A 17,829-nucleotide genomic window follows, 5' to 3' on the forward strand; every position below is an offset into this window, starting at 1 on the left:
ACTCGTTCCACTTCCCCATATCATCAATAACCGTCGAATTTAAATGGTCTCGTAAAGGGAAGTCATTAAAAGCGCGTTTCGGATAATGAAACGACAGGAACGCATCGTGAATGAATTCAGAGGAATGTCTCATAGTCTGAAGTCCGGAGTGTTTCATGGGTAGATGAAGAGACACCAACATTAATGAAGGACAGAGTTAAGCGAGCCGTAATAAAGACTTGGCATTACCAAAACCCTCCTCTCCAACCAAGAGGTCGGACAGCAGGATTTTGAGGGGCTATTGTGGGGCCCCATAATTTATGGCCCTGGTCCATTTATTCATTAGGGCCCAAAGGCCCGAGCCGAGGAAGGTTATAGCCTAGGCTCGGTAATACAAGTACAAAATAGTTTTGGGACACAACCGAGGACGATTCAGTCATCGGCATGTCCGAGGACTCACTGGAGGGAAGGGCAAAAACGGTATAGGAGCAACTTGAGAAAAATCTAAAATATCTAGGTCAATAGAGAAGGATGTGCTAGAAAAAATAATGACCAGGGAAAGCTGCCCTTACTGCCATTCAATACTCTGCACCTGACAGAGCCATACTCTCCAGCTTTTACAACCACCCCCAACCACTCTAGATATGGGCTGATGGGACAAGTATCAGTCTTGGAAAAGTTGACCCTACACGTGGACGAAAGATAAGGAACACATGCTAGTATAAAAGGAAAAGTAAGCAATCCAGAGAGGGGGCTGGGAAAAATGGCCAAAAACCAGAGCCTCCCAGCCCGCCTCCAAGAGAAAAACTCCTAGGGCGAACACCATTTAACTATGTATGAACACCACGAAAAACCACTGTCTTGTGACCAAGGCCTAGCCTTTCAAACCCACGCTCTATAAATGATATTGTTTGAGCCTTTTTACGTACGAACCCAACGTTATTACGGGTTGTTACAAATTGCGTCCTTACAAATTGCTATGTCATTAAATAAATGTTATAATTTCAAATTTTTGTAATCTAAAATTGCATATAAAAAATAAATTAATTGATCAAATAGTAAATAATATCTAATTTAAACGAAATTTGATATACATGTTAAGAACATAAGGAATATGAAATTTAACGGTTAGATTTTCAAAATTCACACAAAAAAAAATATATATATGAGAAATTTGAAGAATTTCTCTCCAAACTAGTTTGGAGAGAAACTTTGTTCCTCCCAAATGAACATTTTTCTCTTAAAAATTCTCAAAATATTTTATTACGGTATATTACTGCAAACAAGGAATGTACTTTAGATATTTTCATGGAATTTGATGCATCTAATATACTGTGTTAGATTATATTACTAATGCAAACAAGGAATGTAATTAGATATTTTCATGGATTTTGATGCATCTAATACCATGTTAGATTATTAAATTTGTTATGATGATTTTGAGGAAGATGCCTTTTATGCCTAGTGCCAACTGCCGGCCCAACCTCACAAACTTTCATATCATCTACAGATGATTCAATTTACTTAGCATACAATTACTTTAAAGAAAAAATATAATTAAATATTAAAAAAAAAAACTTAGTTGTGACTACATCATATGTAACATTTTGGATTATTAAAAATTTGTTTGGATACCGCTTATTATTGAAAATTGAAAACACTATAACAATATAATTTTTGAATATATGAATAGTGCTGTGTGATCCAATTTTAAAGAAAAATTTACTGAAATACGTAATTACGGGTCCTGTGAACAGTGCACGAGACCTACACAAAAAAACTCTAACGCCAGACGCAACCTGTTTTTAATGCAATTCAAACATACACTAAATTGACCTTGACGTTTCTAAGGAAGTTTGGTAATTTTTGCAAAGTTTTGGTGCAATTGAACTTCAAGTTTAATTGGTGAAGCTATCATTCTAATTTACAAGTTGTGCTAAGCAATAGTGTGTTGGATAGTAGGTCTCGAATCTTGCTTATTTAAATAGAGTTGGTAAGACTGCCCACTCAGTGGCTTATGAGCTCGGTCAATGGGCAGCTACAAGCCTACAAGTCTAAGACCATGTACTCGGGGTGTGTGAAAATTTGAAGTCTCCATTAGCCATCATATAGTTTTCGTAGCTTATTTGTTAAATATAAAATAAATATAATTTTTAATAACTTTTATGATAAATGTGTGAAAAAAAAATGTTTAACTTATTCTTAAAAAAAAAAAAATTAGTTTTATTTTTTTTCATATAAAAAAATAAAAAAGAGAAAAAAAAAAAGCAACAAAAAGAATGGCAAAAGGACAACTATAAGGACCGGATTTAGCTTCCTAGCCCAAAAGATGGATGGACTCAGGTCCAAAAAGCCTAAAACAATGAATTTGTAGAGAGTGAGTTGGAAAACTAGGCTAAAATGAGTTGGACAACAAATAAAGTAGGCTCAAATGACAAGAACAGGAAGATAGATTGATTTAAAGTAAAGAACATCGTCCTTGACACAGTCCGAAGAGATCAATATTTATATATTTTTCACAAGTTTGATTACAAATTTGGTTCCTGATTGTTACAGTGTTTCTTTCTTGATTTCGATCCCTTTCTCTCAGTGCCTCTCTCTCCTTTTATACTCCCTTCCCCTTTCATCTTTACCCTCCACATGCAGGCCAGATGGTTGGTCTTGATACTTGTCCCATCAGTACCTTCCTGAAATCTATATATAGTAGTTGTAAAACTGAAAACTACTGTTCAAGTATCACCTCTATATTAATGCGGCCAGAGGGTTAATAGCAGAGTATTTAATCCGATAATAGTAGCTTTCTCTTTAGATATTTTAGGACTCCCCCTTGTCCTATGTTTTTGTAATGCTTATCCGTATCGATAGAATTTCCTGAAACGTTCTCTTGAATGACAGACCATCTTTTTAGACCTCAGCTTTGGTCAGTTGAGGAGGCCTTCATCCTCGGTCCACCCTCCTGGGCCCTTATGACCAAAACTAACTTTCTTTTTTACTAACATGGACTCCCTTGACAATGTTTACTCCTCATCAGACGACATTGTATCCTCAGATTGGGCCCTAGGCCCAATATATACATAAATAATGAGCTCTTGGGCCCAACACCCCTACAACAACAATTCCCTTTACTTTTATAATTGTATCCAATCTTAAATCCAAATCTAAATAATTTATTTTATTTTATTTTTGAGAAAGAAATCTCGATTGTTTATTTGTTTTGAACTTTCTATGATTAAAATAAAATATATAGATTTCCATGACACATGATCAAATTATTATTTAATTTTTTAAGGGGTCAAATTATATCCCATTGTATTTAGTATATGATTCCTTTTTTATATATATAATTTTATTTTTTAAGTATGTCCTCAGAAGGATAAGGTATCTCATGAGATCTCTCTCACAACATATGGGATTCACACATGGTGTGAGAAAGAAATCTCATGAGACTATCTCATAAGGTATAATTCTTCACTTGAAAGGATTTAATTGATACATAATTTATTGTCTTCTATTTCCTTTTTAATGAAACTCCTATAATGTTTTTTTTTCGTTGCAATGCAATGAGATTTAAAAACATTAAAAAAAACATAAAAAAAAAGAAGAAAAAAGAAGAAGAAGAAGAACATTATAGGATGAGAAGGGAAAAAGAGGGGAAAGACAATTCTTTCCTCCCTTAATCTGTTTGGATAATTGGGGAGTAAAGGAAGGTAAAGAGAGCACATCTCGTTGGCTTGCATTTTGCAATCGACCCAATTTGGACGGATTTGAAGGGAAATAATGGAATAAAAAAACTGGAGCCCACATATTAGACTTTTATTGCCCTAAATTTACATTTTTACCATAACTTTCATCCATCTCACGTGGGCATAAAAGCAAAATACATAAATTTTTCTTTTCATTTTATTTCTCCTTGCAAACCAAACAAAGGAAAGAGGAGCACCATATCTTTCCCTCCCTATTTCCAAATATACATGAGAAACCATTGAAGGGCCAAAGCGGGTCATCCCCAATTTAATTTATATGATTTCCAAGTGTAGTATTTGAAATTACGGTCGGTCATGAAATATCTCTTTGAAAATTTTTCCATAATAATTTATAATTCACAATCTTATTTATTTTTAAGGTAAACTACATATTTGGTCTATATCCTTTACAACATATTTCAATTTGGTCCTTAGTTTTTTAATTGTGTTAATTTAGTCCCTAACCTTTTCAGTGTCATGTCAATTTAGTTCTTGTTGTTATATCGTGGATGAAAATTGATAACATATCAAAAGGCCAAAATAAAATTTTATTGTATTATCACATCAATGAAAGCTAATTTTTTATTTTGGCCATTAGACGCTTCATCAATTTTCATCAAAAAATTAACAGTAAGGACTAAATTGACATGATACTAAAATGTTAAGGACCAAATTGACACAATTAAAAGGTTATGGACCAAAGTAAAATATGATGTATAAGATAGGGACCAAATACGTAATTTACCCTTATTTTTATTTTTTTAACCAATTAAATAGTAAAATATAATAAAACAAGGCTCAAATGATCTAATTCTCTTGTGACTTAACCAAAAAGTCCAATACATCCACATTTATTTTTCTATACTAGGTTTATGAGACTAAAAATAAGATAGTTTATGTTTTCTGTTACAATTCGATTCTGTAATTAATAGTTACCTATGGCAAGCTGGCGAAGTCCCACCGCATATCTTTCAAGTCACGGTACCACTCTCCCATTCCCATATTAGGCCATAATAAGAAAATGTAAGTTTATTCCCAAAATTTTTTAATCCTCTTATCCCTAAATGTTTAATTGATTTCCCTTTAATCGAAGGGAAAAAATATTCTTTTAATTTCCATCCATATTTGATCGCATTAAAAAAAAGGTTATTAATTTAATATATTAAATTAAATTCAAGATTGATTAGATCTAATATTATCATATCTAACTAATATTACTTAGAATTATGATTATTTATTATTAATTCTTATTGTATTCTGACATTTTATGTGTGTGTATATATATATTATTTAATTACTTATTTTGCTTAAAGAAATAAATTGGACTTGATTAAAAAATATTTTATAAAATTATATACTATGTTAAAAAAAAGGGCTAAACTAAACTTCAATACTAAACTAAAAGAGTAATGTTTCACAATTCAAATGCAATAATTTTTATAAATTTTTCTCCTAATTGTTGAGACCGTAACTTATTGATTATTGAATAATTTCACAAATTGATATTATTATTATTTTTGTTTACTATTGAATTAATATTACTTCAACAATTGTATAATTAAAAAAAAATAAAATAAAGAGTAGGGTTTATAGACTTCTATTGAAAATAAAATCCTATCGGCATTTACACCACCTTTCGATTTCCAAGGGTATCGGGCAGGCAAAAATTCAAAGAGAGGAAGGGCATTTCCGAAAATAAAGCTACCAAATGTGGGCGAAGTACAACAAAGTTCAGATAATTTTTTATTTCTAAAATCTATTACTACAGTGAGGGAATAATCACACGCGGTCAACTAGCGCGTGAAGAGTACGGCCAACAGCAAAGAGCCAAAAAAGTGTAATAAGTCACCTGGTCCGAATGTGACGTAGCGCGTGTGAAGAGCGCGTGGGGTTGTACCGCATAGTAAAGGGCGGCTAGAAGAGTAAGAGAGAGAGAGTGTGGACAAGGCCAAAGGTTAAGGACGCGTTTGGACGTTAGCGTGGGGCCCCAGTAGTCAGAAAACGACGTTAAATGGAAAATTGCAAACAAAGAGCCAAAGAAAGAGAACTTGCACCCAACCAAAGTACCAAACAGAACACACAGAGAGAGAGAGAGAGAGAGAGAGAGAGAGAGAGAGATGGGAAAGTTGGAGAAGATGTAAAGGTTGTAACTTGTAGTGGTAGACCTGGCTGGCAATGGTGGGTGAGAGTGTTAGTGTGTGCGTGCTGTGTACTGTTCATATTGGAAACTAATATTTGTGACTTTGTTGAGTGAAGAGTCCTTTCTTTGTGGTTGTTTTAGTTATAAAGCTTACACAGCAAAGCCAAAGATCAAGGAAAGAGAGGGACTTGTACGGACATAGATTATAGATACAACCAAAGACATCATCCTAAGACATATATAGTTTGAGAAAGAAAAAGAGAGAGAGAGAGAGAGAGAATGTATTGTGGGGGGTTTCAAGAGAGGAAACATGTCCATGTTCGTCCCAACACCACTGTTCTTTGCTTCTTCTTCATGTCTTAGTAGATCCCAAAGGTCTCTCTCTTTCTCTCTCTCTTTTTTTTTTTTTTCTTTTTTTTTCTTTTCCTCTCTTTATTTTTACTTATTATCTTGTCTCTCCACTATCCTTTTCTCTCATATGCATCATTTGCTATAACTCTCTTTGCTTTTGATTCTTTCCTTTCTTTCTATCTCTAGCCTAGTGTTTTTTTTTTCCCACTCTCTTTAATGTACGTTTCCTCTTGTGGGAGGTTCAGTTATTGGCCTAGAATCTTAGTGGGTTTCTTTTATTTGATGTTTTATTGGGTGCATGTGGGGTTTTAGATCGTAGTGATAATGATGATGATGATGGGAAAGTAGTTCTTGGTGAAGTTGTTGTTATTGGTTGTTCTGACTGTAGTGTTATGCTTTTGGAAGTTTTCTTTCTCGGTTTCTGGTTGTGGGTGTTTCATACTTGAGCATTTCCATTTCTTGAAATGGGTTTTTGACTGCATTTGGTAGGTGGTTCCTTTTTCTCTTGTTCCCACAGGATTAGAAATTTTACTTACTTTTTTTTGTTGCTCTCTTTTAATTGTTTTCCATTTTTAGTAATGGGTTTTTGTGTATGTCCCTTTTGATGTTTGATCTATTAAGGTTAGGCAAGCCATGAATCTGTCTCTCTCTCACTCTTTTTCTTTTTTCTTGAATGACTTAGCTCCAAAGACTCTGAAGGAGTTATATTTTGATCTAGGTGTCTCATGTTTACTGTGATTCATGTTTTTGAATTTGTGTGACTGAACTTGCTTTTGCGTTTTGTTGTGTGTCTGATTGTTTGGTTTCTACTTTATAGAAATTGAACCTCTCCAGTCTTCAGGGATCTATGCCTAAAGGGTTATTTTATTTTATTTTTTTTTAATTATGTTGCATACTTGCATGTAGACCTCGTTAGTCGTTTCTAATATTTGACTGAATGTAACTCTGGCGGCATTTCTCTCAAGGTCTTCTAAAGCTAGGGTTTCTTTTGTTCTTGAAACATAAAACAACCAAGGTAACTTTGTCACCATGACCTTTTTATGGCATTTCGTGGATTTTGAGTTACAGTATGGAATTTTGTAGTGTTAATTTGTAGCCTGTGACCAAGTTCTTACTTGAATATTAAGTGATGCATGTATAGGATCATGGGTGACCTTTGACTAATTAACTTGGTGAGTACATCCAATTGCAATTACATGTTGTTTGATAAATGTTTTCAATAACTGTTATGATTACGGCGTGACTGCTGCATTCTCTTTCCACTGTAGAGAACTTCTATTAAGTAACAAAAGTGGCTTGGTTCTTTCTAATTGCATTAGATATTAAGAAGAGATGTTAATGAGCTTCAGCTCAAATGGCACTTCCACCTCCCTTAATAATGGGATGGAGGGTAAGATTGTTGGTTCAAGAGGCATAGTCTGTGTCGGTAACTTACCAATCAAATAAAGATATTAAGAAATATGTTGATGTATATTGGAAAAACTTAGATTAGTAAAAGGCAATATGCTTTTTGTTCTCATGATGTGGTAGTGAATGCTGAGGTGTGTTTTCTCTTCTCTCTTGGGACTTTGTCAGATTATGTGTTTGCTTGCATTTCTACAGCTGTTGGTATAATGCTAGGGTCAGCATAGTAATAAAACCCCTATCAAATTTTTTTTATTTTTTTATAGATAAGAATATGAATTAACCAGTGATTTAGTGTAAATTTTGACATTGAATTTTGGTTGCATTAAAGGAGAAAAGGTGGTTCAAATTGAATGAATTTATGATGCTTTAAAATAAGATAGCTGATTTGGTGTTTCTTCTTGAAGTGTGTGTGTGCTGGTCCTTCTGGAATTGTGGGTAAAGCAATAGTTTCTCTATGTGATAATTTAGACATGACTTATTACAGAAAAAGCCAAAGAGGGTGTCACCCGGTTCCAATTTTCACGGTATGTGGTATATGGAATTTATGACATTTCACTTCCTCAAGGAAATGAATTAACTGAAACTTGTAATTGTTGTTATATCTGATTTAGGAGAAATTATACGGTCCTCCGGTGGACTACGTCACTTGTCTACCATTCCACTAAAAGACTTCCACTTGTTTAAAATTATTGAGTCAGTAATTAGTTTCTATTTTAAAAAAATTTTCAACTCAACAATTTTAAACAGGTGTGCGTCTTTTAGTGGAATGGTAGACCACGTTACTTATCCACCATGTGGACCTTATAATTTCTCCTGATTTAGGTGAATTTCTTGAAACTATATATTGTGGCTTTGTAAAATTTAAACAAAATAAATAGATATCTATATTTCTTAATTAGATAAAATGGGAGAGATAAGAGTGAATAGAGTTTGGGCTGTAATGGGTTTTTTCCTTATAGGATTTCTATGTGGTCATCATCATTTTTCAGAGAGCTCAAATGGGTTATTTAAAGACCCACCAAAATTCTAACGTTCAATTCTGTTCCTACAAATTAGGATATGAACGTTAAGCATTCCCATTCAATCCACAAAATGTTATTCATTCATGATATGTTGGGTTTAATTGATAAAAGTAGTACAATTGGAAAGAAAAAGATCATATATGGATATTGAGAAAAATGGCTAACAGTGGCAAACCTTGATAACAAATTCTTTGTTATTAAATGAGGATCTTACTGCTTTGGGAGTTTGGAGATTCTAATTTATAGGATTGTTTTCCTTACCATGAAATCATTTTATGTGTAGTCAAACATTAGGTATGGCTTAGGTTACTGTAGTAGAATACAAGTGGTGCTCACTTCCAAAATTATGGGTACTAAATCCGTAAAGAAGAAATAAATTAATGCATTCAATCCTCTTCTTGAGTGCTTGGAGGCTTTATGTTGATGTGTTCTTGAGTCTATCTTTTCTATTTTTGAATGATTGCAAACATGTCATTACATGCATGTATTTACATGATTTTATGAAAATTACTCATTGACTTTTGTGTTTTTCATGAGTAGCTAATCTCAAATTGAGCCAAAGTAACCTGCTTACAGTTAAGGATCTTTTGGCTTTGGCATCAAATTCAGAAAAAAAAATTGACAGACATCTAAACTTTCCCAAGAAAAATTCTTGACAAAACCTGTTCATGCAATGCCCCATCTCACTGTTAAATGCTCATCGTGGTGGAATTCAAATGAACAGAAAATTCCATCGTCTTCATCCAAGACTGCAAGCTTGAAAATGGATTCTCCACAACAACAAATTCATGAAGCAAAACATTTAGGTCTTCAACTACCAGACCAGGAATCATCCACAATTCAATTTACTGGTCAGTCTCACCATGAAGTGGGTGCTGTGGGAGGGACCAATTCTCAAGGTCAATGCATTTCATCAGAATCAGGTATTTATTCAATTGATTTTGTGATTCTGTTCCACATTTTTTGTATAACCCTTGTGAGGTGCAGGCTTTTACAGTGATCTTAAGGTGAGGCAGAAAAAAAGAATTCAATTATTATTTGCTAGGTGCAATTTTTCAATAAGTTAGGTATTCTGGAGACTAAGAACTACATATACAAAAGATGTCTTTAAACTTGCTTTAATGTGTGTATTGTATGTTATTTCTTCTTTTCTTCCCTGTACTTTCTGTTCATTGTGAAAGTTGGCTAGCAAGTGTCTTCTGAAGATTTGGTTTGGAATGTTTATTTGAAGCAAATTAAATAAAATATAGATCTCTGTTACTAGAGATTAAAACCATGATAGGTTTACACATATGGTTCAATAGAAAATTTGGCTTGGAAAGTTCAATTGAAGTAAATTAAATGAAATAGGGATCTACAGCAGAACAAGTGTTGAAAGCAGTACCTCCTTTTATCCTAATCTATGTGGTCATTCCTTGCATATGTCATGTTAATGTTCTATGTTTTTATTTAGATCTGGGGTCATAAGGGTTTCTTTTTTGCACTAGTCTATTGCTAGGCTAGCCTAACATGTGATGAATTGTTTATATATGTATCCAGATCAAGATGAAGGTTGTGGCAATGCCAAAGGTCAAATGAAGGCAGGTTTTTTGTTGAATAATTCAGATTTTATGTTCAATCCCTCACAAGTTGCTCATAGCTATTCAATGGTAGGTTGAGTTGTAGACCATGGAACCTTGTTTGTAGGCTATGCTGTAAAACTCATGCTTCTTCTCCCATTTTAGGCTCGTGTTCCATATCCTTATGCTGAGCCATGCTTTGGTGGGTTGTTGACTGCTTATGGACCACAAGCAATTGTAAGTTCCACTAAGTTCAATGTTTGAGGATCCCTTTGATCTATGTATACCAATCTTCTGCCTTGTTAATTTTATCTTGTGGAGAACACATAAATTGGGAATCTGTATACTCTAATTTGCTAGATGGTGTTGGAATACATGAATTAGCACAAAGCTATTATTTTGCTATTTTCCATGTTGAGGCCAACTCTGACTAATATTTTTTTGGATCAGTACAATTGCAACTCTGACTAGGGACAATGGAGCTTTATCTACTTTATTATTAATCTGGCCTTTGTCTTAAACTGTTTTTTCCTTTCACCTATTTGTTGCGATTTTTTCTGAAATTAACCGGATTCGGCCGCAGATGATGGGGATGGCACCTGCACGAGTCCCACTGCCACTTGATTTTACGGATTATGGACCCATTTATGTCAATCCAAAACAGTACCATGGAATCCTCAGAAGGAGACAGTCACGTGCAAAACTTGAGGCTCAAAACAAACTTGTCAAAGCTCGAAAGGTATGTATGTCCTTTTGCTGCATTTGGTTCTTGTGGAAGTGAATGTTTTAGTTTTGGGAAAATCTGTATGATCTTTGCTTTGAATCTTTAATGAATTGATAATTTGCTTGGGGAAAAAAGAACAGATAAAAAATTACACCTACTTCCCTTGAGGTTTCATAAAATGAAAACCTTCTGCAAAATACATCTTTCTTAGGTTTGTTATAAATACAACAAAAAAGTATGCCCTCCCACAGTGCTTACTGAGGATTTCAATTTTTTTTTTTTTAAATAATAAATATTCCTACTTATTTACAAACGTCAAGGGAAATGTCATTTCATCCATAACCTCAACGGGTGGGGGGTGTCATCTCCTATATAGTTTGGTGTCATGCATTGATTCATCTGTTGTATTTATACAAACCTGAAGGGTGGGTGAGAGTATCATTTTGTCCGTATACTGATCTGCATCCCTTTCAATTAAATGCAGCCATATCTTCATGAGTCTCGGCATCGTCATGCATTAAATAGGACTAGGGGAACTGGTGGACGCTTTCTCAGCACAAAAAAGGGGCAAAATCCTGATCCAACCGCCACTAGTAGCAACCATTATGTCTCGGACACTGAAAATATATCAGACTTTGATAGTAGTCAATTTGGAACCCATCAACATGTTGGTTCCATTACAGCCTGCTCTGACATCACTAGTGTCTCCAATAGAAATGGTAAGAATGCCTATCAGCAGCCGGGTCACAGGTTCTCAGGCCTGTCTCCCCACTTGGGTGGAGCCATGCAATGCAATGGGAGCCTTGTGTCTGGTGGCACCCAACACTGTGCTTCAGTTGTCCGGTGAGGATACACTGTACCTCAGTCGTCCGGTGAGGATATTGGGAAGCACACGATTACCATTTCACTGGTCTGGCAATTCATCCTTGGCTTTGTCACTTAAACTTTCTATATGCTATTATAATATGCTTGATTTCAAATTGCGTAAGAGACGCCACCATGTACTAGGTTTATCTATCTGCTTCCTGCTACTTGCATTGCATGTATTGTGAGAATAATCACATGGCTGTAAGGAGAGGCTGTGCTTGTGCCATCCCCATCATCTGCGGCCGAATCCGGTTAATTTCAGAAAAAATCGCAACAAATAGGTGAAAGGAAAAAACAGTTTAAGACAAAGGCCAGATTAATAATAAAGTAGATAAAGCTCCATTGTCCCTAGTCAGAGTTGCAATTGTACTGATCCAAAAAAATATTAGTCAGAGTTGGCCTCAACATGGAAAATAGCAAAATAATAGCTTTGTGCTAATTCATGTATTCCAACACCATCTAGCAAATTAGAGTATACAGATTCCCAATTTATGTGTTCTCCACAAGATAAAATTAACAAGGCAGAAGATTGGTATACATAGATCAAAGGGATCCTCAAACATTGAACTTAGTGGAACTTACAATTGCTTGTGGTCCATAAGCAGTCAACAACCCACCAAAGCATGGCTCAGCATAAGGATATGGAACACGAGCCTAAAATGGGAGAAGAAGCATGAGTTTTACAGCATAGCCTACAAACAAGGTTCCATGGTCTACAACTCAACCTACCATTGAATAGCTATGAGCAACTTGTGAGGGATTGAACATAAAATCTGAATTATTCAACAAAAAACCTGCCTTCATTTGACCTTTGGCATTGCCACAACCTTCATCTTGATCTGAATACATATATAAACAATTCATCACATGTTAGGCTAGCGTGTGCAAAAAAGAAACCCTTATGACCCCAGATCTAAATAAAAACATAGAACATTAACATGACATATGCAAGGAATGACCATATAGATTAGGATAAAAGGAGGTACTGCTTTCAACACTTGTTCTGCTGCAGATCCCTATTTCATTTAATTTACTTCAATTGAACTTTCCAAGCCAAATTTTCTATTGAACCATATGTGTAAACCTATCATGGTTTAAATCTCTAGTAACAGAGATCTATATTTTATTTAATTTGCTTCAAATAAACATTCCTAACCAAATCTTCAGAAGACACTTGCTAGCCAACTTTCACAATGAACAGAAAGTACAGGGGGAAAAAAAATAATAATAACATAGAATACACACATTAAAGCAAGTTTAAAGACATCTTTTGTATATGTAGTTCTTAGTCTCCAGAATACCTAACTTATTGAAAAATTGCACCTAGCAAATAATAATTGAATTCTTATTTTCTGCCTCACCTTAAGATCACTGTAAAAGCCTGCACCTCACAAGGGTTATACAAAAAATGTGGAACAGAATCACAGAATCAATTGAATAAATACCTGATTCTGATGAAATGCATTGACCTTGAGAATTGGTCCCTCCCACAGCACCCACTTCATGGTGAGACTGACCAGTAAATTGAATTGTGGATGATTCCTGGTCTGGTAGTTGAAGACCTAAATGTTTTGCTTCATGAATTTGTTGTTGTGGAGAATCCATTTTCAAGCTTGCGGTCTTGGATGAAGACGATGGAATTTTCTGTTCATTTGAATTCCACCACGATGAGCATTTAACAGTGAGATGGGGCATTGCATGAACAGGTTTTGTCAAGAATTTTTCTTGGGAAAGTTTAGATGTCTGTCAATTTTTTTTTCTGAATTTGATGCCAAAGCCAAAAGATCCTTAACTGTAAGCAGGTTACTTTGGCTCAATTTGAGATTAGCTACTCATGAAAAACACAAAAGTCAATGAGTAATTTTCATAAAATCATGTAAATACATGCATGTAATGACATGTTTGCAATCATTCAAAAATAGAAAAGATGGACTCAAGAACACATCAACATAAAGCCTCCAAGCACTCAAGAAGAGGATTGAATGCATTAATTTATTTCTTCTTTACGGATTTAGTACCCATAATTTTGGAAGTGAGCACCACTTGTATTCTACTACAGTAACCTAAGCCATACCTAATGTTTGACTACACATAAAATGATTTCATGGTAAGGAAAACAATCCTATAAATTAGAATCTCCAAACTCCCAAAGCAGTAAGATCCTCATTTAATAACAAAGAATTTGTTATCAAGGTTTGCCACTGTTAGCCATTTTTCTCATTATCCATATATGATCTTTTTCTTTCCAATTGTACTACTTTTATCAATTAAACCCAACATATCATGAATGAATAACATTTTGTGGATTGAATGGGAATGCTTAACGTTCATATCCTAATTTGTAGGAACAGAATTGAACGTTAGAATTTTGGTGGGTCTTTAAATAACCCATTTGAGCTCTCTGAAAAATGATGATGACTACATAGAAATCCTATAAGGAAAAAACCCATTACAGCCCAAACACTATTCACTCTTATCTCTCCCATTTTATCTAATTAAGAAATATAGATATCTATTTATTTTGTTTAAATTTTACAAAGCCACAATATATAGTTTCAAGAAATTCACCTAAATCAGGAGAAATTATAATGTCCACATGGTGGATAAGTGACGTGGTCCACCATTCCACTAAAAGACTCACACCTGTTTAAAATTGTTGAGTTGAAATTTTTTTTAAAATAGAAACTAATTACTGACTCAGCAATTTTAAACAAGTGGGAGTCTTTTAGTGGAATGGTGGACAAGTGACGTAGTCCACCGGAGGACTGGATAATTTCTCCTAAATCAGATATAACAACAATTACAAGTTTCAGTTAATTCATTTCCTTGAGGAAGTGAAATGTCATAAATTCCATATACCACATACCGTGAAAATTGGAACTGTGTGACACCCTCTTTGGCTTTTTCTGTAATAAGTCATGTCTAAATTATCACATAGAGAAACTATTGCTTTACCCACAATTCCAGAAGGACCAGCACACACACACTTCAAGAAGAAACACCAAATCAGCTATCTTATTTTAAAGCATCATAAATTCATTCAATTTCAACCACCTTTTCTCCTTTAATGCAACCAAAATTCAATGTCAAAATTTACACTAAATCACTGGTTAATTCATATTCTTATCTATAAAAAAATTAAAAAAAAAATTGATAGGGGTTTTATTACTATGCTGACCCTAGCATTATACCAACAGTTGTAGAAATGCAAGCAAACACATAATCTGACAAAGTCCCAAGAGAGAAGAGAAAACACACCTCAGCATTCACCACCACATCATGAGAACAAAGAGCATATTGCCTTTTACTAATCTAAGTTTTTCCAATATACATCAACATCTATTCTTAATATCTTTATTTGATTGGTAAGTTACCGACACAGACTATGCCTCTTGAACCAACAATCTTACCCTCCATCCCATTATTAAGGGAGGTGAGAGTGCCATTTGAGCTGAAGCTCATTAACATCTCTTCTTAATATCTAATGCAATTAGAAAGAACCAAGCCACTTTTGTTACTTAATAGAAGTTCTCTACAGTGGAAAGAGAATGCAGCAGTCAAGCCGTAATCATAACAGTTATTGAAAACATTTATCAAACAACATGTAATTGCAATCACCAAGTTAATTAGTCAAAGATCACCCATGATCCTATACATGCATCATTTAATATTCAAGTAAGAACTTGGTCACAGGCTACAAATAAACACTACAAAATTCCATACTGTAACTCAAAATCCACGAAATGCCATAAAAAGGTCATGGTGACAAAGTTACCTTGGTTGTTTTATGTTTCAAGAACAAAAGAAACCCTAGCTTTAGAAGACCTTGAGAGAAATGCCGCCAGAGTTACATTCAGTCAAATATTAGAAACGACTAACGAGGTCTACATGCAAGTATGCAACATAATTATAAAAAAAAAACCTTTAGGCATAGATCCCTGAAGACTGGAGAGGTTTAATTTCTATAAAGTAGAAACCAAACAATCAGACACACAACAAAACGCAAAAGCAAGTTCAATCACACAAATTCAAAAACATGAATCACAGTAAACATGAGACACCTAGATCAAAATATAACTCTGAAGAGCTAAGTCATTCGAGAAAAAAGAAAAAGAGTGAGAGAGACAGATTCATGGCTTGCCTAACCTTAATAGGTCAAACATCAAAAGGGACATACACAAAAACCCATTACTAAAAATGGGAAAACAATTAAAAGAGAGCAAAAAAAAAAGTAGGTAAAATTTCTAATCCTGTGGGAACAAGAGAAAAAGGAACCACCTACCAAATGCAGTCAAAAACCCATTTCAAGAAATGGAAATGCTCAAGTATGAAACACCCGCAACCAGAAACCGAGAAAGAAAACTTCCAAAAGCATAACACTACAGTCAGAACAACCAATAGCAACAACTTCACCAAGAACTACTTTCCCATCATCATCATCATTATCACTACGATCTAAAACCCCACATGCACCCAATAAAACATCAAATAAAAGAAACCCACTAAGATTCTAGGCCAATAACTGAACCTCCCACAAGAGGAAACGTACATTAAAGAGAGTGGGAAAAAAAAAACACTAGCTAGAGATAGAAAGAAAGGAAAGAATCAAAAGCAAAGAGAGTTATAGCAAATGATGCATATGAGAGAAAAGGATAGTGGAGAGACAAGATAATAAGTAAAAATAAAGAGAGGAAAAAAAAAAAAGAGAGAGAGAAAGAGAGAGACCTTTGGGATCTACTAAGACATGAAGAAGAAGCAAAGAACAGTGGTGTTGGGACGAACTTGGACATGTTTCCTCTCTTGAAACCCCCCACAATACATTCTCTCTCTCTCTCTCTCTCTCTCTTTTTCTTTCTCAAACTATATATGTCTTAGGATGATGTCTTTGGTTGTATCTATAATCTATGTCCGTACAAGTCCCTCTCTTTCCTTGATCGTTGGCTTTGCTGTGTAAGCTTTATAACTAAAACAACCACAAAGAAAGGACTCTTCACTCAACAAAGTCACAAATATTAGTTTCCAATATGAACAGTACACAGCACACACACACTAACACTCTCACCCACCATTGCCAGCCAGGTCTACCACTACAAGTTACAACCTTTACATCTTCTCCAACTTTCCCATCTCTCTCTCTCTCTCTCTCTCTCTCTCTGTGTTCTGTTTGGTACTTTGGTTGGGTGCAAGTTCTCTTTCTTTGGCTCTTTGCTTGTAATTTTCCATTTAACGTCGTTTTCTGACTACTGGGGCCCCAACGCTAACGTCCAAACGCGTCCTTAACCTTTGGCCTTGTCCACACACTCTCTCTCTTACTCTTCTAGCCGCCCTTTACTATGCGGTACAACCCCACGCGCTCTTCACACGCGCTACGTCACATTCGGACCAGGTGACTTATTAAACTTTTTTGGCTCTTTGCTGTTGGCCGTACTCTTCACGCGCTAGTTGACCGCGTGTGATTATTCCCTCACTGTAGTAATAGATTTTAGAAATAAAAAATTATCTGAACTTTGTTGTACTTCGCCCACATTTGGTAGCTTTATTTTCGGAAATGCCCTTCCTCTCTTTGAATTTTTGCCTGCCCGATACCCTTGGAAATCGAAAGGTGGTGTAAATGCCGATAGGATTTTATTTTCAATAGAAGTCTATAAACCCTACTCTTTATTTTATTTTTTTTTTTAATTATACAATTGTTGAAGTAATATTAATTCAATAGTAAACAAAAAAAAGAAGATAATATCAATTTGTGAAATTATTTAATAATCAATAAGTTACGGTCTCAACAATTAGGAGAAAAATTTATGAAAATTATTGTTATTTGAATTGTGAAACATTACTCTTTTAGTTTAGTATTGAAGTTTAGTTTAGCCCCTTTTTTTTTAACATAGTATATAATTTTATAAAATATTTTTTAATCACGTCCAATTTATTTCTTTAAGCAAAATAAGTAATTAAATAATATATATATACACACATAATATTAGTTAGATATGATAATATTAGATCTAATCAATCTTGAATTTAATTTAATATATTAAAT

General features: G+C 34.5%; 2 protein-coding genes across 6 annotated transcripts; one reads left to right on the forward strand and one right to left on the reverse strand.

Annotated features, from left to right (window-relative positions):
- The first annotated feature begins 5,775 nt into the window (after positions 1-5,775).
- Positions 5,776-12,014, forward strand: LOC115976043 (nuclear transcription factor Y subunit A-3-like). Of its 5 annotated transcripts, none has more exons than XM_031097122.1 (6): positions 5,776-6,237; positions 9,183-9,565; positions 10,182-10,291; positions 10,367-10,438; positions 10,785-10,940; positions 11,410-12,014. In XM_031097122.1, the coding sequence occupies exons 2-6, from the start codon at positions 9,316-9,318 to the stop codon at positions 11,770-11,772; spliced, it is 951 nt and encodes a 316-aa protein (XP_030952982.1). In that variant the 5' UTR covers positions 5,776-6,237; positions 9,183-9,315; the 3' UTR covers positions 11,773-12,014. The 5 variants fall into 5 exon arrangements, with proteins under 5 accessions (XP_030952982.1, XP_030952983.1, XP_030952985.1 ...); XM_031097123.1 differs by lacking the exon at positions 5,776-6,237 and adding an exon at positions 7,120-7,228; XM_031097125.1 differs by lacking the exon at positions 5,776-6,237 and adding an exon at positions 7,968-8,144 and having other exon boundaries at positions 9,367-9,565; positions 10,182-10,222.
- On the reverse strand, positions 11,984-16,972 carry LOC115967893 (nuclear transcription factor Y subunit A-3-like). The gene is made up of 6 exons (XM_031087042.1): positions 16,518-16,972; positions 14,659-14,778; positions 13,238-13,436; positions 12,522-12,631; positions 12,375-12,446; positions 11,984-12,028 (listed from the first exon to the last, which is right to left on the reverse strand). Exons 2-6 carry the CDS (start codon positions 14,710-14,712, stop codon positions 11,984-11,986), a joined length of 480 nt encoding a protein of 159 aa, XP_030942902.1. The 5' UTR covers positions 14,713-14,778; positions 16,518-16,972.
- Positions 16,973-17,829: the final 857 nt, after the last annotated feature.

Source organism: Quercus lobata, chromosome 2 (genome assembly GCF_001633185.2).
Source record: "Quercus lobata isolate SW786 chromosome 2, ValleyOak3.0 Primary Assembly, whole genome shotgun sequence".
In the NCBI taxonomy this organism is placed as follows: domain Eukaryota; kingdom Viridiplantae; phylum Streptophyta; class Magnoliopsida; order Fagales; family Fagaceae; genus Quercus; species Quercus lobata.